Source organism: Gracilinanus agilis, chromosome 2 (genome assembly GCF_016433145.1).
Source record: "Gracilinanus agilis isolate LMUSP501 chromosome 2, AgileGrace, whole genome shotgun sequence".
Taxonomy (NCBI): Eukaryota; Metazoa; Chordata; class Mammalia; order Didelphimorphia; family Didelphidae; genus Gracilinanus; species Gracilinanus agilis.
In genome coordinates, this window is record NC_058131.1 from 350,499,485 (window position 1) to 350,523,210 (window position 23,726).

Here is a 23,726-nt window from a genome sequence, read left to right on the forward strand (position 1 = left end):
TGCCGTTGATGGTTGTTAGAAAATGGAAAGGTGTCAATCTGAGAAATGTAAAGGACCCAAGTGAACATAGGGTTCAGTCCTCCCATTTTTGCAGAGAAGTGAACAGAGATCCAGAGGAGGTGAATGACTTGCCCAAGGTATCCAAGTTAAGTGGCAGAGTAGAGATTCAAGCCTCCATCTTCTGACTCTAGATCTCAAACTCTTTTCTTTTATGTATCACTTTTTACACTCATTTTTTTTCTCTTTAAAAAAAAAACTTTTTCTATATTAGTAAGAACTCTAAGAAAATGGCAGGGGCTAAGCAAATGTGGTTAAATAATTTGCCGAGTCACACAATTAGGAAGTGTCCAATATCAGAATTGACCCAGGACCTCTAGCCTCCAGGCCTGACTATCTGAATCACCTGGCTGCCCCCTGAGTTTTATTTTTAACATCACCAAAGTTTCCCCCAGGATCCTCCAGCAACACATTTTACATAACTTTTTTTTGGGGGGGGGGGCTTTTTTGTTTGTTTTAAACCCTTACTTTCAGTCTTAGAATCAATAGAGTATTGGTTCTAAAGCAGAAGAATGTTAAGGGCTATGCAATGGAGGTTAAGTGATTTGCCCAGGGTCACACAGCTAGGAAGTATCTGAGGCCATATAACTGTTTTTAAGAAAAAGAAAAGGAGGAAAAAGTCAAAATTGATAAATACACTCTTGAACTTCCTCTCTCTGCAAACGTTGGGGAATATCTCTTACTTTGGAACTTGTTTAAAAATTTCCAACAAACTTTTGGTGTTTTTTATCTTCCCATTTATGTTGTTGTCATTGTATATGTTTTCTTGTTTTGCTTTTTGACTGTATTCACTATTAATGTAAATCTTTCTGTGCTTTTGCATCACCATCATTCATAATTTCTTACACATAGTAATATTCTATTACATTCTGGTATCACAGTTTGTTAGCCGTTCCCCTGGTGATGACTATTTTCTTTGTTTCCAGTTCTTTGCTATCATAAAAAATGCTGCTATATAACTATTTTGGTGTGTGGAACACTTTGTTTTTTCCTTTATTAAATGTCTCTGCTTTTTATTGGACCCTGAAGAAAGGTTAAGCTTTTGAGAAAATTTCCGGCCCAATTCTTTACACAGAAAGATGTTTACTATTAACCTACTTATCCTTTAACAATAACCAAAATATGATATGGACTAACAACCTTAGAAAACTTCATTTTTGTACTTTTTGGCCCTCTGAGGAAGTTCTGGTATGTTAGAAAGACTGAGTTTCTAGAACTAGCTAGTTACTTTTACTGTACCCTTGAGGACAAGTCATTTTTCATTCCATGAGCCTCAATTTCTTCATTTATATAGTGTGTTAGACTGTATGATTGTTCCTTCAAGTTATAATATTTAATTCTCCCATATTAGCTTGAGATTTATTCATTGAGGACCAAAAAGCTGCTGAAGAATAATTTTTCCTTCTGGTGAGAACCAGATCCTTGTAAATTAGGGAAATAGCCACTTAATAAATAATTGTTGACATTGTACAATGTTTTATAATTTGCAAAGGGCTTATATAGTCATTTGAACTTCACAAAAGTCCTATGAAATAGGTAATAAGGATAACATTGTCCTCATTTATTCTAGATAAGAACATTTTGGTTCAGAGTTAAATGAACTTGTCTGGTGATCACTGGATTGGAGGTTGTCAGTTAAGACACCCCTTACCTGAACAGAAATGCATTCTGTTTACTAAACAGTAATGCTGTTTAAGAGACAGATGCTGAACTCTCCTGCAAGCAGGAAACTAGCAATGAATATAGTGAACTATAATTATCATCCTTGAAAATATAGTTCTATGTTTGTGTTATCTTAGACTTTAAGCTTCCAGTGGGGCCTGTGTTTCTCTTTTGATTGAGTACCTAATTATGTTTGATTTGACAGTGGTATTATCTATGTTTTATTGTATTTTTAAAATTTTGTTAATTTTCCTAATTGCATTTTGTTGTTTCCAAGTGCATTTTGAAGTGTCCATGTTTGACACTCATGTAGAGGGCCAAATTTTTAAAAAAAATCACTTTGTAGATAAGATTAAGTTTTTTTTAAGTCACCTTCACTAGGTCTGTTAATTTTCTGAGCTTCCAAAATACCTTTTTGGTATATATAAAGGGGCATGGGGTGCATTCTTTAGTAGTTTAGATAAACTATAATAATTAGTATTTGTGAGAACTTAGCTTTTTTTTCCCCATGGGAGAAGAGAAGATTGATGTGTTATAAGTGCTGTTTGACATGCCCTTGGAATTAATTTCTAGATTTGAACATTTCCTTTTAAGGAAATCACTTGAGCAATTGACTACTAGGTTGACAATTTCCTTTATAAGAGGTGGAAGAAGTCTTGTATAAGAAAGTAATTTCTAGTTTTGAAATTAAAATACCCAGGTACCTTTATCATAGATCCACATTCAGCCATCTTCTGGTTTTAACCAATCTAGAATTTAAGATGGCCTTGGGATAGAAGCCATATTTTTTTTCATGAGATCTTCATTCAAATGCTTTGTATATTGGTTTCTTAGTTTAGTTGTCTCCAGCAGTGAAGCCACTTTATATACACTTGGTTCAGTCTGGCTGCTTTCCCTAGTTGTTATTTTTATACTTTTGAAGTATATAAGTGCCATTTCTATCTCCTCTAGCCTAGAATGATAATTAATGTATGGGACAAAAGGTGGTGGTTCCACTGTCTTTGATAGATAAAACAATTGTTTTAATTTTTTTTTGCAATTCTTTACCATTATTTCTTCCATTTTTTTCTTTAATTGTCCTTAAGATGACTTTACTTGGGATATCTTGTCAAGTTTATTTTAAACCCTCACCTGCTTCTCTGCCTTATTGACCCCACTCATAATCTTCTGTTATCCTTTGTAGCACTTTACAAAGTAAATGCCAATGTTTCCTTATTAAATAAACTCAAGTTGCTCTCTTTTAACCTCAAGGATCAAATATAAACTCCTGTTAAGCATTGAAAATACTTCAAAATGTGACCTTAGGCCCACCTTTATAACCTTATTTACCTTTTCTCCTGTAGTCCAGCCACACTGGCTGCTTTGCTGTTTACAAGGCACCTTCCTCTCCTGCCTCTGTGCCTTTGTACTAGTCCTGCATGCACATAGTACACTTTTGTATTCTAACTTTATCGGCCATCTTTCCCTTTTTGGCAAATTGTCAGATGTTTGCTGACTAAGGTATTTTCTGGGCTATTTTGGTATCCTTGTGGCAGTTAAATTTCTCCATTAAAAGCATCATAGTCAATGTCAAGGTTTTTGTTGTCTCTTTTTTTTCAATTTACTTTTTAAAATAGTTGAAGGTTAAGGTGATTTACTTGAAGGCCTTTCCCCTCATTTGTCTTTTTTTTATTTTTTTTTATTCTGGTTTTAGCTCTGACTAAGCCAGTGGACTGACTGTTCCTAGCTGCCTCAGGGATAACTCCTACATAATTACCAAGTCTTCTCTTATCCATTAATATATCATCCAACTTGTTCTTTGTGGTGTTATTTGGTGCTCACTATGTCCAGTGCCTACCATTTATCTTCTTGAAGATATGTAGAAGCCTGAGGCTTCTTTACCATCTAAAAGTCTGATATTCTTTTTTCCTAAACCATGCTTTCCACCAAGAGCTAAAGTATCCTTTTCCCAGTTCTACTAAAGCAGTGGTTCCCAAACTTTTTTGGCCTACTGCCCCCTTTCCAGAAAAAATATTACTTAGCCCTCTGGAAATTAATTTTTTTTTCTTTTTAATAGCAATTAATAGGAAAGATAAATGCACCTGTGGCCATCACTGCTCCCCTAGATTGCTGCAGCACCCACGGGGGAGCAGTAGCGCCCACTTTGGGTATCGCTGTACTAAAGCATCCTTATTTCTCTAGTTCCAACCCCCTTGAGATTAATGTTTTGTCATTTTTGTCTTTCTGCTTTTTCCAATGGACCTTTTCCCCCTCTTGCCTTAAGTGGATATGGGTGTTTAGCAAATGTTTGTTTAATTGAAAACTATTTGAAGAAAAGTTCAATCATAATTAGTGGGTAGTCCTTACTGAAAGTTTGCTAACTACCTAGAAATTTATTGTCTAGCATTATTGATTAGGATGCCTCTTTGTGCTGGGTGTTCCATGTTGAGCGGAGGATTGTTTTCATGTCATTGATAAATCAGTATTCAATTTAACTAAATCACTTTTACTGTTTTTCTTAACAGCTAATATTAAAGCATTGTTGTTTTTTTTCCAGTTTCAATGGGCTGAATTAGGAAACTTAAAATCCAAAATATTTTCTTTTTAGAAAATATATAGGGGACAGCTGGGTAGCTCAGTGGATTGAGAACCAGGCCTAGAGACGGAGGTCCTAGGTTCAAATCCAGCCTCAGACACTTCCCAGCTGTGTGACCCTGGGCAAGTCACTTGACCCCCATTGCCTACCCTTACCACTCTTCCACCTATAAGTCAACACACAGAAGTTAAGGGTTTAAAAAAAAAGAGAGAGAGAGAAAATATATAGAGGGCAGCTGGGTAGCTCAGTGGATTGAGAGCCAGGCCTAGAGATGGGAGGTCCTAGGTTCAAATCTAATCTCAGACACTTCCAGCTGTGTAACCCTGGGCAAGTCACTTGACTCCCATTGCCTACCCTTACCACTCTTCTGCCTTGGAGTCAATACACAATATTGACTCCCAAGACAGAAGGTAAGGGATTTTTATATATATATGTGTGTGTGTGTGTGTGTGTGTGTGTGTATATATATATATATACACACACACACACACACTAGATTACAAACAACTGGCAAGGTTTCAGAACACAACTAGTTCATAATTATACATTTTCTGTACGTGACTGATCTGATTATAATAGCCCTAACTAAAGACTTCTAACAAGCCACAGTAATTATTTTGACTCTGTAGACAGTGGTAGAATATATTCCTGGTGAATAAATTTGGGCTTCAATTAATGTATGTTTATGTAATATGCATGTAAACCTAGTGTCTTGGAACTAGAAGAGAACCAAGTTCAAATTCTTGATACAATGTGATCTATGTACAACAGAGGATTACAATCCCTTTCAGTGGTGGTTTCCTTTTCTGAAAAATGGGGGATAATACCACCTATAGGTCAAGGCTGTTATGAAGATCAAATGGTTGGCTATTTTGATAATTATATTTAGGCTTTCCTTTGAAAACTACATAGCACCCTTAAAGTTTATCGTTTGCATAAAAAATGTTTTATAAACCAGTTGTAAGGATGCGAGCTGTTACTATAATGGACTTATAATTGATTCATACAGCTTTAGATTTGGAGGCAGGGATGGAAGATAACTTTAAATCACCTAGTCCTAGCTTACCCATAACTATAAGACCCAGGACTTAAGGTTGCCTAGTAAAAGTACACCCAACTTTAAACCAGCTTTATGTTAAATGTCTAAGTAGAAAGCAAAACATTGGGAAGTATATTCACTTTATATAGAATTCCTAAGTGTGCAGAGGAACTTACTGGATTCAGCAACTTTTCTCTAATATGTATGGAATAATCTGATTTACACAATCTTGACTAAAGTCCCAGTACTTCCTCATGCTGTGAGAGGTGAGGAGTAAGGGAATATTGGGAGATTTTTATCATTGGAGTGAGTGCAAGATTTGGCACAGTAAATATGGACCTAACAGTGGTCAAGGACCAACCTAGCTAAGTACAGAGGCTTAAGCAGAGGGATTAGGTCACAACACATGAATCTGTCTACTTGGTTAGAGAGAGAGTACCCAAACCGTTAAATTTTGAATTTTGAAGAACTGGAAATTTACACAAACTTCTTAATAACCCATTTATTGTGTGAAATGGAGTATATACATTTTGGACACTGTTGTGTGTGAATCAGGACCTTGTGTTCATGAAAGAATAACTTACCTTTTAGTTCTTTTCTAGTTAAAGATCAGTAGAAGTGTTCCTTCTGTGATTGCAACCTTGTTGAGTATTTGTTAGGCGATTTAAAAAATTTGCCATGCCAAAAAGTCATTTCAGCCAACCTGGTAATGAAGTTAGTATTCGACCCTTCCAACTTGTTACAGTACCTGCCAAGGCTTATGCTATTTTGGCCTAGACTTTAGGAATCCAGAGTTACCTTAGAGTGGTGGACCCAAGTAAAGAAGGTAAATTAATCAGGCTAAGACTTAGGTTCATCTGTGGTGAACTGGAGACTTTCTTTGCCAGTTTTTTATCTTTTGTATTCCCTTCACCTCCATTTATACCTTTAGCATTTAGCATTGAGGCCTATCTGGAAAACTGGTTTTAGGAAAATGTGCTTAGCCATGGAAACCAAAATTAAGTGACATATTTTGACCAAGGTTAATTGATTTGAGTGCTTTTTAATATTCTAGCTATTGAAAAAGGCATTTTTTGCCAGAGTTCAGAGATTGTTCCACAGCAATTTAAAGGATTAGCCTTTAAATCTAGATGAACACGAGAAATAAGCTCTATAGATGCCCAACTAGGTGGGGCATTTAAGAACTTGAATCTGACTAAAAAGCAGCAGGGGACACATCCTCATGCTTCTAAATTGATTGGTCAAGACCCTACTTAAATTATATAAAATCATCTAGAGCATCAGGTCTGGTAAGGTATATTCTTTATTGTTTGTAGACTATTGGTCTATTTGTAGTGGAGTAGATGAAATAGACTTAAAAAAAATTCCCATGCTCTCTTGAGATTAAGATGTTTTACCATCATTATTTATGACTATATCAAAATAGCTTTTTCATAAGTTCTTCGGAAGCTAGTGAGGAAATGACATTTGAGTAGATGGTACTTTTTACAGGACTTTTACAATGGAGATTGTGATTTGAACTGTAACTTATAGAGCTGGGAAATCTTTTTATTTTTACTCAGTCTATCTTTTAAAATTGTTTATGTGGTGTAATGAGAACTAGATTGGTATAACCAAGGAGAGATTTGTAATATAAGAAACTCCAAGAGACAGAAATATTTTGTTGTTCTGGGAACTTTGTAGTATCCTTCCTCCTCCCTGGCAGAGTTTAAAAATTAAAAATAAATTAGCTATCCACCGAAAATTAGAAAATTATTTCTCATGTGACTTACTAAAGAAAAGAAAAAACAAAACAAAAAGCAGTTATAATCTTACCTGATGGGGAACCAGTTAGTTTTGGGTAGGATTCTTTCAGTACTTTCAAGAATTTATTCTTCACTCTTTAGCATTCCCTTAAACAACCTTTCCCTTTTTAGCCTTGGGATAAAGTGGAGTGAATGGAATGAAGCCCTTTTCAGTACCTACACTAAAGGCAAAGCATATGTTGGGTTCTTTTTTTTTTTTTTTTTTTTTTTTTTTAATCCTTCTGTTAGAGGCTGGGGCTAGGCAATTTGGGTTGAGTGACTTGCCCAGGGGTCACATATGTAGGAAGTGTCTGAGCCCAGATTTGAACCCAGTTCTGATGCTATATCCATTTTGCTACCTACCTGCCCACACATATGGGATTCTAAAGCAGTTTCTGCACTAGAAGTTTATGAGCTAATAGGGATTGGTACCAGGACAAAAAAAGGGAGTTTTGTAAAAGGGAGAGAATATACCCATATCTAGTTGGAAATAGATTAGGAAAGGCTTCTTGAGGAAGATATGGTATTAGAGCTGGGCCTTCAAAAATGGGGTAGATTTATCAGATTTATCAAGTAGCAGGAAGATAGGAAGGATAATTAGTATGTTTTGTTGGACTAGATCTAAGAGACAGTTTAATAGAAATTTAAGTTTTTTTAAAAAAGCCAAACCTTTTTTAAAATCATCTGCACTAAATGGAGAGTACAAGCTAGCCAAAATGTGATGCAGAAAAGGCCTGGAGATTTTAGTGAATTACAGGCTTAGCATGAATCTGGTGTGATTACATTTGCCAGTAAGGAAAATCAAATGTATTGCTATGGAGGTTGGAAGGGAGGGGACTTTGACTATCTTAGAAAATGACAACTTCATCATGGCTTAAAGATAAATCAAAGTTACATATTCTTTCAGAAATAGATTCCTTATTTTGATCTTTTGAGTTTGGTTCATAGTTATGTAATCTATAATACTAAGTTTTTGTGATCTGTTTTACAATATGTATACATAAAATTGTTTTATGTTTGATGTTGCATTTTCTACCTAGCTTTGTTATGAGTGTGACTATGGACAAATAATTTATTTTCTTGAGGCTGTTTTCTCTCTTATAAAGGGGTTGACCTAGATGATCAGTAAGGTCATGCATGAAAATAAAGAAAAGGTTAAGTTATGCTCTCAATTCTCCCAATTGCCTCTACAGACCATGGAACCAAAGTGGTGGTTATTTATGGTTTTGCTGCTCCTTGGAACAGTGGTTCAGGCACATGATGGACGTGATGATGAAGATGATGATGATGATGACGATGACGATGATGTAATTGATGTAGAAGAAGACCTAGAAGATGGCATTGAAGAAATAGAAGACTCAAAGCTTGGAGATGGTGCCACTCTTCCTCCATCACCAAAGGTTGGAACATCTTTGATAATGCATGTTTTTTCAAAGTCAGCAATATGTATCGAGCATCTATAAAAACAAGTCTCAAGAAATTAAGATAGATTTAAAAAAAAACAAACACAAAAACTTTATCTTTGACCTGCCTAAAGGAAAATATGGCCAGTTTTAAGAGAGTAGATGAGAGACTTATTTTTAAATACTGATGATGTTTAAAGAGATTTGGGTTGGTTGGAAATAAGCAAAGAAAGTGTCATGTCACTTGCCACTGGAATAGGAATATCACTGAGAATTCAGTATTGATTTTTATTTTGTTATTGTTAAACTCAGGTTACCTACAAAGCCCCAGTTCCAACAGGAGAGGTTTACTTTGTTGATGCCTTCGACAAGGGAATGCTGGTTGGGTAAGCATGATTGGGAGAAATTGTTTTGTTTTTTTTAAAACATTTATTAATAATTGTTTTTTAGAAAAGTTAACATGGTTACATAATTCATGCTCTTACTTTCCCCTTCACCCCCACCCCCCATAGCCGATGCGCATTTCCACTTTTTTTAACATGAGCCATTGATCAAGACCTATTTCCAAATTGTTGATAGTTGCATTGGTGTGGTAGTTTCAAGTCTACAGCCCCAATCATGTCCACCTCAACCCATGTGTTCAAGCAGTTGTTTTTCTTCTGTTTCCACTCCTGCAGTTCTTCCTCTGAATGTGCCACCACAAAGAACGCAGCTATAATATTTTCGTACAAGTCTGTTTATCTATGATCTCATTGGGGTACAAACCCAACAATGGTATGGCTGGATCAAAGGGCAGGCAATCTTTTTATAGCCCTTTGGATGTAGTTCCAAGTTGCCAGCCAGAATGGTTGGATCAGTTCACAACTCCACCAGCAATGCATTAATGTCCCAGTTTTTTTTTAACCCTTAACTTCTGTGTATTGGCTCCTTGGTGGAAGAGTGGTAAGGGTGGGCAATGGGGGTCAAGTGACTTACCCAGGGTCACACATCTGGGAAATGTCTGAGGCCATATTTGAACCTAGGACCTCCCGTCTCTAGGTCTGACTCTCAATCCACTGAGCTACTCAGCTGCCCCCTAATGTCCCAGTTTTGCCATATCCCCTCCAGCATTCATTACTCTCCCCTTCTTTCATTTTAGCCAATCTGCTAGGTGTGAGATGATACCTCAGAGTTGTTTTGATTTGCGTTTTCTCTAATTATTAGAGATTTAGAACACTTTATCATGTGCTTATTGATACTTTTGATTTCTTTATCTGAAAATTGCCTATTCATGTCTCTTGCCCATTTGTCAGTTGGGGAATGGCTTGATTTTTTTATACAATTGGTTTAACTCCTTGTATATTTGAGTAATTAGACCCCTGTCAGAGTTTTTTGTTATAAAGATTTTTTCCCAATTTGTTGTTTTCCTTCTGATTTTGACTACATTGTTTTTGTTTGTACAAAAGCTTTTTAGTTTGATGTAATCAAAATCATTTATTTTACATTTTGTAATTTTCTCTAACTCTTGCTTGGTTTTAAAATCTTTCCTTTCCCAGAGATCTGACAAGTAAACTATTCTATGTTCACTTAACTTACTTATAGTTTCCCTCTTTATATTCAAGTCATTCGTCCATTCTGAATTTATCTTGGTTAGGGTGTGAGATGTTGATCTAAACCTAATCTCTCCCATATTGTTTTCCAAATTTCCCAACAGTTTTTGTTAAATAATGGATTTTTGTCCCAAAAGTTTGGCCCTTTGGGTTTATCATACACTGTCTTGCTGATGTCACTTACCCCAAGTCTATTTCACTGATCCTCCCTTCTGTCTCTTAGGCAGTACCCATACCGTTTTGATGACCGCTGCTTTATAGTACAGTTTAATATCTGGTACTGCTAGGCCCCCCTTCCTTCACATTTTTTTGTTATTCCAGATGAACTTTGTTATAGTTTTTCCTAATTCAGTAAAAAAGTTTTTTTGTAGTTTGATAGGTATGGCGCTAAATAGGTAAATTAATTTGGGTAGAATGGTCATTTTTATTATGTTAGTTCGTCCTACCCATGAGCAATCAATGTTTTTCCAATTGTTTAGATCTAGTTTTAATTGTTTGGAAAGTGTTTTTAGTTGTTTTCGTATAATTCCTATGTTTGTTTTGGGAGAAATTGTTTTGAAGAAACATGTTGTATAAATTGAAGTTAGAATAGCATGATATGGAACTCATACCTTTTATATATCTAGAATTTTGCAAAATTATTGCAAATTAAGGTTCCCTTCAACTTTTTTTATTTTGAAGTGACCATTTATCTTAGGTCTTGATGTGTGTATGTGAGAGTTGTTTTATAACTTCTAAATTTAGGATTGTGTAGTTGAAAAAATGTACTTAATAGATTATCTATTTGTCTAGTGTGTAAGTGAGCATTATAAGAGACTTCCTCTCTGTGCAAACACATTAACTTTGTACCAAAAAGGGAGTGGGGTTCAGTAAAACCAGCCAATATTTCAACTGATTCTAACAATAATATATGCAATATTCCAAGTGTTTACCCTCTCATTTCTTCAGTTAAAAAGGGCAATGCTTTTTTCTATTACATTGTTGTTTTACTTCCTTTACTCTAAATCAGTTCATTTATCTTCCCAAGTGTCTCAATTCTTAATAGTTATTGTTTCTTACAACAAGATTAGAATTTCATGCACCATAATTTGTTTGTCCATTTCCCAATTTATGGGAATCTGTTTTGTCTTTACAACTTTACTACCATGAAAAATTTATACTTTCAATTATTTTGGGAATCTTTAAACTCCTAAAGAATATATGTCTAACAGTGAAATTGCTGGGTCAGGAAATCTTTCTAAGAATGGGAATAACAGAAATGTGGATTCTTGTACTTTACCAGTATCATTGTTGGTACATGTATCAAAGATTATCTTCAAGGATTTAACTTGAGCTTTATCTTAATGTTTGTTTGGGTTTGTTTTTGCTGCAGATGGGTTTTATCCAAAGCCAAGAAGGATGATACTGATGATGAAATTGCCAAATATGATGGTGAGAATTCTGTCTTAACAGATTGGAAATTTATGACTTGGGGAAAAAATAATTTCTTGCTTTTGCTTTGCTGTAGCTCACAGGGCAAGTAGTGTGGGCAAAGAAGTTGATCTCTTAGGCAGTAATTTGAGTCTTACTGTATTCTTAACTTCACATGCATCTTTGAGCCTTTGTTTGGTTTAAGAGCATAAAACTCAAAGTTTATTTGTAGCATGATGTGAATAGGAATTTTCAAACACCCGTGACCTCCTAATTGAGAACTAGTAAATGCTTCAACAGTGAAGACAGCCGTAATTGACTTCAGATTCATTATTGATGAAGGGTTACTTAGTTTCATATAAGAGCTTTGCTTTGAACAATAGTAAATTTTTGTGGGAAAAGCACTGGATTCAGGATCTGGAAGACTTGGATTCTGGCCTGTATACAAATCACTTCCTTTTCTGTAACTCATTTTTTGGATTTCCTCATTTGTAAAAAGAAAAGGTTCAAAGGATTTAGAGTTGGAAAGGGCTTTTAGAAGGCATTTAGCCCCATCTCATTTTATAGATGAAGAAACTGTTCCAAGTCATGTGATGTACCTGTAGTAGTCAAGTGACTGAGGAGGCATTTGAACTATCTAAAGCCACCCCTCTTTACACTGCATTATGCCTCTTTCCTAAACTAGATTGGACTAGGTGATCTCTGAGGTTTTCTTGAGCTTTAGATTTTGTTACTTAAAGCAAATAATATGTCTTATCTTGCAGGTAAATGGGAAGTGGAAGAAATGAAGGAATCTAAACTTCCAGGAGATAAGGGGCTTGTGTTGCTGTCACGAGCCAAACATCATGCCATCTCTGCAAGGTTGAACAAGCCATTTACATTTGACACTAAGCCCCTCATTGTTCAGTAAGTGAAAACTAGCCTGATTGAAATTGGAGGTGGAGGGTGGAGAAGGTATTTTAAAAGTTATCTTATTGGCCAACTGGGGTTATTCTTCCCAGTATGGGGTGAATACATGAGCTTTTCAGTCATTTCATTGTCACTTCTAAAGTAAGTGCTTGAGGGATAAGAAATTAAGATGTAATATCTGAAGTGCACGCCTGGGTTGAGTAGACTTTTGACTATTTATGGGATCTGGCTAATTCTATTTACACAATCCCCCCTGATGATCATTGGGTGCCTAGTCACCCCAAGTGATCATGTTACACAAACATCTTCTACCACAAAGGTCCTTCTAACTACAATAGTTAGAGATAAGAGGGAAATGGAAAAGAGAGAAAGCAAAACCAACATTTTGCTAAGCGCGTTGACAAGAAACCAATTGGGGGCAGTCCCCAGTCAGCATAACATGTACAATTAAAGTAACTGTTCAAAAACCCATCAGTTCATTCATTAGTACCCAAAGTTCGTTCTGGATCACTTGATGCAACAAACCCCATCAGTTCAATCAATTGCAACCCAAAGTTCATTCTGGATCTCTTGATTAAATGTAGGTTCTTCAGGCATCTCTCTGCAAACAGTTCATTCTCTGGATTTAAGGAATCAGCAAGTTTCTTTCCCTGAGAATTTTCTCAAACAAAACCAAAAATTAAATCTTGGATATAATAAAAATACGATTAATCTTGGATTTTATAAAAATACAATCCCCCCTGACGTGGGTATTTAGAAAGAAATACCCAGATCAGCTCAATATATACAGTTGAATCATGGGGTTGTATGAGTAAATTCAAAAGAAAAAAAGAAAAAATAGAAGAAAATTGAAGCTTTTGAAAAAGAAAGGCATTAAAATCAAAATCAAATATCAAAAGTTATGTACATAAAAAAATTTTGAAGAAAACAAAATAAAATTATAACAGGCCCTTGTATTAGGGTCTAATCAATTATAATTTCCATCCTACTAGTCTGTAGGATACAATGCAGTAATACTGCACTTACCCATTTGCAGCTAAGACTACAGGAAGTTGCCCTTCTATAAGAGAGAAAAAAGGACCAGATTTAAATGCAAGGGAAGCGTCTGTCATTCCCTTTACTCTCAGGAGTATATGGGTGAGCCAAATAATAGCCAACCTGCGGTACCTGACTGGCAGTGTAGTTCGGAGAGTCCTGCGTCGCAGCTTCGATTCACTGAGTTCAAGTCCTCAGTGTTGGCGTGGGAGTACCTCAATCCCACCTGTATATGTATGATCTCTTTAACCTTGTGCTCCTAGGCACTGTGCAGATGTTCTCAGAAATCCCATTGGATTTGTCGGTCGGTCTTCATGACCTTGTGCTTTCCTTAGCACCATTAATGGCTCATGTGTTCCCTTCTCCTGGAATTAGACAGAAGCATTAATCACAGTCCCATAACATTTAACAATATATGGCAAGTTCTTGGAGTCTAAACCTTGTGAGTAAGCATTAATATTACAGCAATTATATATATATTAAAATTATAGCATTGCAAAAAATAATGAAAAAAAAGTGATTATATGTACTCAAGTACAAGAAATGAGAAAAAAGACAAAATATCAATTATTCTATTAAAAGATATTAGGTAAATCAATAAGAAAATTAAAAATAAAATCAGGGAAAGAATCAAGACAAACCAATGATTCCAAAGTAACATCCACGAGTCCATGAACTGTTATCTCCAATGCAGGTAACAGGAAACAGTCAATCAGGTTCAATAGAAGATGCCCTCTTTACATGTGAGCAATGAATCCAAGAGTCCTTTTCTCCGATCTTTATAGCTGTTGGGGTGGTTATTAAAATTTCAAACGGGCCATCCCACGAAGGCTGGGTTGCGCTGGAAGTTCTTTATATACACTTTGTCTCCTGGATTCAGGTCGTGAAGTGAAAAGTCTATTGGTCCTGCTTGTACTGCAGTTCCAGATTCATGGAGTTCGCGCAGTCTGTGTTGCAATTCCTGTATATAGGAAGCAATAGAAGTATCTCATATGGTGAGATGTGTAGATCTCCCCTAGGTCTGCTTCTAAGATAAAATAGAGCTAGAGGGAGAATTTCAGGCCATTTTAGATGTGTCTCAGTACATAATTTGCCAATCATGGTTTTAAGTTCTCTGTTCATCCGTTCAACTTGGCCAGAGCTCTGGGGGTGATATGGTACATGGAATTTTGGAGTTATCCCCAGGCATGAATATATTTCAGATAACCAAAACGAGGAATGATTTCTTTTAAAAGCACCTTGGCGCTTTCATAGGAGGAATCCTCGAAGGCAGAACTATTGAGGAATAATTCTCTCTTTTGTTGGAACTTCTTTTTAAACTGTTTCCTCCTTCTTAAATGCTTAGCATGGTTTTTTATATAAGCCAGCAGTTTCTCTAGGCCCTCCTCCATATTCTCCATTCTCTTCTCCATCTTACTAAATCTCTCTGATTTAGTGTCATCCAGCTTCTCTGTTATATTTCCTATTTCCTTCTCTATCTTACTAGTTCTCTCTGAGTTAGTGTCATCCAGCTTCTCTGGCAGTTTCTTTTGAGAGAAGTAAAGATAAACTATTCCGCCTACAATGAGTATTATCACACTGACTATCACACCTACATACAGTGCATCAAACAGCCCTTGAAATGTATTGTCTGGTGTTACCTTTCCAAAACAAATCATTGTAACAGTCCATAATATGGACTGGATCCAGAATCTTATAGTTTGAATTCTAGTATTTATTTCCTCAGTAATGCTTCGAAACCACCACATTCTTACTCACAGTAGATATCACTAGTGGGTAAGGTCTTCCTTTCACTAAGGGTTGGGCTATAGAACTAGTTGTATTGTTTTGGGTCAAGACTTCCTTTTGTTCCTGCCTGGCTGAGGACAAAGGCTATAGCCTGAGGCTGAGTACTAGAGATAAAGCTCTTTGAGGGTAGGCAGGGTTTTTTGCCTGAGGCAAAAGTTGGGAGTGTCTTTCAAAAGCTAATTTTGGTTCTGGGAGGCTCTATTGGATTATAAAAGTCTGAAGAATTTCTTTTCTTTAAAGTTATGTGCCTTCTACAGTGGGGGAAAAAGAAAATGGCTTTTTAAATTCTAGCTGGCCCCACCAGACTTTTGCTTTTTCTAAAGATTTTAAAACTAAAAGTACGGTTTGAAATAGAACAGAGTTTTAGCCTATTTGTAGCCTAAAAAAAAATTTACTCTCCCTAATTCTACTAAATAAGTCTAGTGCCTCCTGCTTCTATTTGGCTGCTTTTAAATCTCATTCAGGTGTGCTCCTGGCCTGGCTAGGAGAACTGAGCAGTCCTTCCCAGGTATGGCCAAGGCCTCCTACTAGGCTTATTTCTTTCCTTAAGACAAAGAGGCAACCTAGCTAAATTTTCAGGGTCCCCAGGTTTTTTGATCTCACCAATCTAGCAGCTTTATATCGACCGAAGCTCCACGGCGTGCTGTGAGAAGGCTGACTTAAGGATAGGTATAAAGAAGAATTCAAGAAAATTCAGAAAGATTGAGGAAGTTCGAGAGACCAAGTGGTCAGCCAAATTGTAAGAATTAAAATTTAGTTATTATATCTATATATTAAAAATATGTGGCCGCCAGGAATCAACAATTCAGGTTGATTCCGTAATTAAATCAGACCCAAGTCAGCATCGGGTTGAGGAGTTTATTTAAAATCAGGAAGGTAAAGTAGGGATAAAGAGAAGAGGGAGGTTAGAAGTCTAAATAAATGAAGCTGTAAGCCACAAGGCCCAACAGCCAGATAGGCAGAGTTTAGAATTGGCCCAGCTAGGCCAAGGAAGCCAGCCTAACTTACCCACGTGACAATACAGAGTGTAAGCTGTCTGTGGTCTCAGGAGATGCTTCTTCCTCCAGTTCCAGACGGCAACTGCCCCCACAGGAAGTTCACTCACTTACTTAAAGAGATCGTGTCTTTCATCACTTCCTGTGGTCCACCTCTAATTCAAATGGACAAATGGCAGTTTCTACATTGATTTGGACTGCCCAAAGGGCAGTCCCTTATTCTTGATTTGTTACTTATTGTCACGTGTGGGTAACTCTAAGGGAGGTGGGAGTGACATCATTAGCACGCCTGGGTTGAGTAGACTTTTGACTATTTATGGGATCTGGCTAATTCTATTTACACAGAAGTATTAAAGGATTGCTTCTTTTGGAGAAAGGAAGGACACCATCAGTGTAGGAAATCCCTTCTATAGATATAGATGAACACCTGGCCTCTGACTTACTCCTAGCTGCCTGAGGCACTGAATGTTTAAGCAACTATAGATATCAGAGGCTGGACTTGATTATACCATGGCCCTTTTTCCACCATGCCATGATTCCTCCCCCCAAAATATTTTATTAGTTTTAAAGCTAGAGTGGGTTTTGTGTCTATGTATAAAATTTGTCCCTGTGAGACTGCTGCACTCATGATAATTATTACCCCATCATTATGATTTCCATGGTTGTAGGGCATAAGCTTTGAGATTGCCCTCATAGGTGTGGGGCTGGGATTGTGCTGTTAGATACCCTATAACAAGCAGCATGTACTTTTGAGATTACTTTTTAAATTTGTTTTATGCCAGCAAAAGAGTGCCTTTTTCTCTAGAATGCTTCTTAACATAGTCAGAAAGGGGAAAAGTCAATTTTTAAAGGTCCCCCACAAAAAAATTGAGTGTTACATAATGTTCTGACTTTTTGTTTAAAATCAGGTATGAGGTGAATTTCCAAAGTGGAATAGAATGTGGTGGAGCCTATGTGAAACTGCTTTCAAGAACTCCAGAATTGAATCTTGTATGTATTTTTCATTTCCTTTAACCAGATAGAAAGTTTTTTTCCCTCTCCAGAATCTAGGGATAGGAAATATTTTTAATCATTTGAGAATGAAGACGACTAGGTGGCACATTGGATTGAGTGCCAGTTCTGGAGTCAGGAGATTCCTCTTCCTGAATTCAAATCTAGCCTCAAACACTAAATGTGTCCCAGGGCAAGTCACTTGACCCTGTTTGCCTTGGTTTCCTCATCTGTAAAATGAGTTGGAGAAGGAAATGGCAAACTACTCCAGGATCTTTGCCAAGAATAATTTAAATGGGTTTATAAGAGAGTTGGACACAACTGAAAAAGTACTCAAGAACAGTATTTTTCATTTCCTGCACCAGATGGAAAGAGTTTCCCCCCTACCTCTAGAATCTCTAGAAATGAGACATTTTAAATCATATGAGAAGGCTTATTTCATGAATCTTTTAGAGCTACTGTCAACTTTGAGCAAAACTAATGTTTTAAGATTTATAAGAAGTGGTGACCCTCTGTCAATATGGATGCCTAATGGTTTTTCTATATCTCCTTTTCAAGTTAGAATAGCTAAATAACATTTTACTACATACAACTCTTTTTATAATCAGTGCTGATTACTTTGGATCTTCAGCATTGGAGGTGTCTTTGGAAATGTGTTTAAAGACTCATTGGCCCCTTTGGTTTGCCATTAGTCTTTATTTTTTTACCTTTGACTCAATAGAAATTGAGAGTTAGAGAATTAAACAATTGAAGGGAAGCAGAATAGGAGAGGTGATTGAATCCTAATGGAATCCTTCAAAATTAATCTGCTTTTATCTCCAAAAGGATCAGTTCCACGACAAGACCCCTTACACAATAATGTTTGGTCCAGATAAATGTGGAGAGGACTATAAGCTGCACTTCATCTTCAGGCATAAAAACCCAAAGACAGGCATCTATGAGGAAAAGCATGCTAAGAGACCAGATACGGATCTGAAGACCTACTTTACTGATAAGAAAACACATCTGTATACATTAGGTAACAGCCATAAGGCTGAGTCTGGTGGGAATATCAGAAATCCTCTCTTATTTGAATGGGAGCTACCAAACAAGAAAAGGAATTTAAGTTTAGTAAAAGAAGTCTGTATTGACCCAATTTTTTAGAGACAAAACAGTTGTCAGATTTTTTTTTAACCACTAAAAGTTGAAGCATGACTATTTGAAGAGCAGACTTCTCAAAACAAATGTTTTTCTGAGTGATATTTCTAGTGAAGAGAGTACTAGGTGACCTATTTTAATTCTTTATACTCATCTTATTTTCCCTCGGGTTTTGTTTCCTTTGTTGCTCTGATAATGTTACGGTAAACTTAAATGGTTACCTGCATATGGTAATTTTTCTTGCTAGGCTTTTAACACAGTCTTTGCAGTACTCTTCTAGATGACTTCTAGATTCATCTGCTAGTAATGAAGCATCTGAGATCATCTAATTGAGTTAAGTCAGTGATTCTATTCTTCATTTGACTCTGAAAAGACAGCACTCAGAGCTCCTGTAATTCATTTGTTTAAATGATAAAAATATGCAAGAGTACAGAATATAATTTTTTCACTGGTTTGAAACAGATTTTTTCCCCCCATTAATTTAAAGTTAAGATGAGTAATGCAGTCCCCAAAACTTCTATACCATTTCCCTCTAGAGTTATATTGACTCTTTTGTCTTGCTATGGGGTGTAACAATTTGTGCCATATTAGTTTTAAGTAAGGTAAAATATAAGCTATCCTCCTTTCCCTTTAGATCTTATGTTGGATAAACACTTTAGAATGAACATTATATTGACTAGGTCTTGGGCAGAATGGAGCTGGCTAATAAATAATTGATCAATACAGCCTTTCTGTATTGGATGGGAACCAATAACAATAGGACCATTATATTTTGGACAGTGGGTGGAAGAAATGGTAGAAAAAGCAAAATTCCTCTTAACTGTTTAGTATTTTCCTGAATTTTTTTCTTCATAGTCTTGAATCCAGATAATAGCTTTGAAATATTAGTTGATCAAATGGTTGTGAATAGTGGGAATCTTCTGAATGATATGACTCCTCCTGTGAATCCTCCCCGGGAAATTGAGGATCCAAATGACCAGAAGCCTGAGGACTGGGATGAGAGGCCAAAGATACCAGATCCTGATGCTGTCAAACCAGATGACTGGTAAGTGAGGGCTGAGTGACTTGAAGTACTTTTTTTATTTCTTGGGTAGTCAGTCTTGCCCCTAGTAAATATTTGAATACGGGATGGGGGCTATTGTTATGCAACTTCCTGTTTTTGCTTTTAAGAATTTTATGATTGGAGTTTATCTTGGAATACTTCCATTTTGCATTTTGGAAAACTGTCTCAAGAAAGATGAAATAAGTTTCTGAGGGTCATAGAGTTGGTTCTAGTATCTTAAGTAGGAATAGAACTCGGACCTCCTGTCTCCTGGACTAATCATCTTTCTGCTGTACCAAGGCTGATTCATATTATATTGAATAATTCAAATGTGAAGCAATATAGGAACATTTGTGAACCACCTACTGCTTTCAGTATCAACTTAATTACCCTTTTTCTTTTGGTAAGTGGCCAAAATTTATTTTAGATCTCACTGGCTTTGGAACTATATTTTAGAGAAACTAAACAAAGCTAAATTAAAACAGTACAGTTAATTTGCTATAGTCTTTGACTTTTTCAATTCTGGATGATTTTTTAAAAATCTGTTTTGGTTTACTGTAAAGAACAAGAATACTTAGTACTTTGGATCATTTAATAAATATTTGTGCTGTTCAAGATATTCTTCTAGATGTCTTGAGTTTACAAAGATGAAAAAAAGGAATTTTTGTTCTCTAAAATAGAAGGGCAATATATCAAATGATAAGTGTTTATGTTTACTGTGTGCCAACACGTGTGCACATATTCAGTATGGTTCATATAAATACAAGGATGTTAAGGAATGAGAAGAACATTTACTTAAATTGGGGAGATCAGGAAAGGTTCCATGTAGAATGTCTTGGAGTCAAGATTCTGAGGAGGAAGAATATTGTAAAAATGGAAAGTAAGGTGGCCAGTAGTGTAGGAAGAACAAATTGGGAGCGGTGTGTGCATCTAGGTAACTCAGTGGATTGAAAGCCACGCCTGCAGTCAGGAGATCCTGGGTTCAAATGTGGCCTCAGATACTTCTGTGCGACCTCGGGCACAGTTGCCTAGCCCATAATGCTCTTCTGCCTTGGAACTGATCAATTCTAAGACAGAAAATAAGGGTTTTTAAAAAAATTAGAGGGCAATTTGGCTAGACTTAACAGTATGTTGGAAAAGAGCTGAATGATTTATATATTTAGGCTGAAAAGATAGATTAGGGCCAGATTGTGAAGAGCTTTAAAAGGCTCAACAGAAACAACAGGAAGTCAGTGGAATTTGTTAAGTTAATGACATAGGCTTTGGGAACCCTGTCACTTTGGGAGCTGGGTTAAGTTTTGGATTGGATTAAGAAGAGACTTAAGTTAGGGAGACAATAAGGAAGCTACTGTGAATAGATAAGGTAAGGTGAGATGAAAGCAAAAAAAAAACAAGGTAGCTCTGTACACAAATAGTATAATAGAAGTGTATTGTGTAGAGGGGAGATCAGGGAAAAGTGTTAAGAAAATTAGCACCTGGTTCTGTTACTTGAGCTTGAGTAGTGGGAAGAAGCTACATGGTGTCCTGGAGGGAATACTGCTTTCAATGCTGATTTAACAATGTAAGCCAGTCACTTAACTTCTTCATCTCTAAAGTACTACTTGTATCACTTACTCTACAGGTGGGTTATGAAGAAAATGCTTTGCAAATCTTATATAAATAGTAATGTTATGGCAGATGGAGCCTGAGGTTAATAAGTCTTTAACAAGTAACTAACCTTATATGTGTTTTCCCTCTTACTCTTAAGGGATGAGACTGCTCCTGCTAAGATTCCAGATGAGGATGCTACAAAACCTGAAGGCTGGTTGGATGATGAGCCTGAATATGTATCTGATCCAGATGCAGAGAAGCCAGAGGATTGGTAGGTCTAAACCCCATTCCACCTCCTCCTTTTTTTTTTTTTTTTTTAAAGAATTCTGGGAGCAGCTGGGTGGCTCAGTGGATTGAGAGCCAGGCTTACAGAAGGGAGGTCCTAGTTCAAATCTGGCCTCAGACACTTCCTAGCTGTGTGACCCTGGGCAAGTCACTTAACCCTCATTGCCTAGCCCTCACCACTCTTCTGCCTTAGAACCGATACCCAGTATTGATTCCAAGATGGAAGGCAAGGGTTTAAAAAAATTCTTAGATTTTTGTTGCCATCAGCAGAGTATTTGAACTACTAAAACTACTAAACACAGCACTATAAAACTGGATTGTTTTATACAGCTTCTTGGGCAAAAGCAATGAATATTCCATGTATAGAAGAATATATTTATAATCCTAAATTTTTATCTCTAGGGATGAAGATATGGATGGAGAATGGGAAGCTCCCCAAATTGCAAACCCAAAATGTGAATCAGCCCCTGGTTGTGGTGTCTGGCAAAGACCTACCATTGACAATCCCAATTACAAGGGCAAATGGAAAGCACCTATGATTGACAATCCCAACTACCAGGTTGGTACTAGCCTTATGTTGGTTTGATCTCTTGACTTGACAAATGTTCATTTTGTTTAGAAAGTGGCTGCCTGATGTCTTTGATTCTGAAAATGAATTTCATGTTAATCCTGAGGTAGTTGAATGGTTTCAAAATGTGATCAACTTAGATAATAGAGAATGTGACACTGTCATTTTATAATTTAGTGCAATTTAGGAATGCTTCCTCCAGGTGGCAGTGGTGCCTCAAGCCTGTGGCTGAACAATAGACCAGGAATCAGAAGACCATTGGCACTTCTTTTAAAAAGCTAGCTATTTATTCATGGACAATTAATGTGATCTCTCCTTACCTTTATTTTCCTTTTCTACCTTAAAAATAAGAAGGGAGAGGCCAGCTAGGTGGCTCAGTAGATTGAGAGGCTGGCTTAGAGATGGGAGGACCTGGATTCAAATCTGGCCTCAAGACACTTCCCAGCTGTGTGACCCTGGGCAAGTCACTTAACCCCCATTGCCTAGCCTTACCACTCTTCTGAAAGAAGAGGGAAGGTTGCAGCTAGGTTGGATTTGAGATTCAAGTCTAAAGACAGGAGGTCCTCGTTTCAAATGTGTCTTGGATACTTCCCGCTGTATGACCTGGGCAAATTACTGGATCCCATTGCCTAGCCCTTACTTGGCATTCTTCTGCCTTGGAACTGATATTTAGTATTATTTCTAAGACAGAAAATAGGGTTTAAAATAATAATAATAATAATAATAATAATAATAATAATAATAATAATAATAATAGAGATAGAGGCTCAAAAGAAGCTATGTATGAAATTGTTTTATCTTTTAAAAATTACTTCTATTAAAACAAGTGAACTTCTATAACATCAAGTAATATATTGAAGAGATACATATATTTTGAGCAGCTTTGAGGCAAACAGTCTATTCTGATTCATTCTCTTATTTTTGTTATATTCTCATGTTTTGTTAACTAAAAAGACCTTTGTATAATTATATAATAAAAGTTTTTCAGAATCCTAAAAATACCCATGTCCCTTATGAAGATTGTCTTAAGTAAAAGTTTTATAGCACTACATAAAAAGAACTTGAAATGATTTTTTTTCTTAAAATGATTTTTTGAGGGACAGAAGTAGGAATCTTTGAGTAAGAAAAATCTCAGCACTTTTGAGGGACATCTTGGTTTAATGGATAGGATATGAAATTAAAAGCATAACCTTGACTTCTTTGGGACAAAATCATATAACTTTTATCATTCAAACCATAGAATAAAAGCATTTCCATTTGAAAGATGGGTGATTGTATAGGTGTTGGATGTTAAATTTTTATATAACTTTTTTTCTGTGGTGTATTTCAAGTAATTCAAATCAAATTGGGTAGTTTAAAAACAGACTAAAATCTATTACCTAAGGGTTACTGTTCTAGTGATCTTAAATTCAATTTCCCCATAGATACTGAAACCTGTTTGCTTCTTTTTTTAGAAATACTTGTTTTGTTTTCATGATGAGAGATGATTTGTAGTTAATATATCTGCTTTGGATATTTTTACAAAGGATATGGAAAAGACCTTGATTACATTTTAATTTCCTTGTTATTTCTTTCTAGGGAATCTGGAAACCAAGGAAGATTCCAAACCCAGATTTCTTTGAAGATCTAGAGCCTTTCAAAATGACTCCTTTCAGTGCTGTGGGTCTGGAGCTGTGGTCCATGACATCAGATATCTTTTTTGACAACTTTATTATTTGTGCAGACCGAGCAGTTGCAGATGATTGGGCCAATGATGGGTGGGGTCTGAAGAAAGCTGCTGATGGGGCTGCAGAGGTTGGTGATGTGCTGTTGAGGAGATAAGAGTTCAAGGAAATGTATGGGTCATTCATCAAAATATCCAAAGGGAC

At 36.4% G+C, this 23,726-nt stretch overlaps 1 protein-coding gene across 2 annotated transcripts in view; it reads left to right on the forward strand.

Annotated features, from left to right (window-relative positions):
• CANX (calnexin) overlaps positions 1–23,726 on the forward strand; it is a 31,973-nt gene that overhangs the window by 3,813 nt on the left and 4,434 nt on the right. For both annotated transcript variants that reach the window (XM_044664395.1, XM_044664394.1), the window contains exons 2-11: positions 8,311–8,517; positions 8,833–8,906; positions 11,482–11,540; positions 12,284–12,425; positions 17,155–17,236; positions 18,062–18,254; positions 19,229–19,418; positions 21,163–21,276; positions 21,693–21,849; positions 23,437–23,652. In XM_044664395.1, the coding sequence (XP_044520330.1) occupies positions 8,314–8,517; positions 8,833–8,906; positions 11,482–11,540; positions 12,284–12,425; positions 17,155–17,236; positions 18,062–18,254; positions 19,229–19,418; positions 21,163–21,276; positions 21,693–21,849; positions 23,437–23,652 (1,431 nt within the window). In that variant the 5' untranslated portion in view covers positions 8,311–8,313. The remainder of the gene's footprint in view (positions 1–8,310; positions 8,518–8,832; positions 8,907–11,481; positions 11,541–12,283; positions 12,426–17,154; positions 17,237–18,061; positions 18,255–19,228; positions 19,419–21,162; positions 21,277–21,692; positions 21,850–23,436; positions 23,653–23,726) is intronic.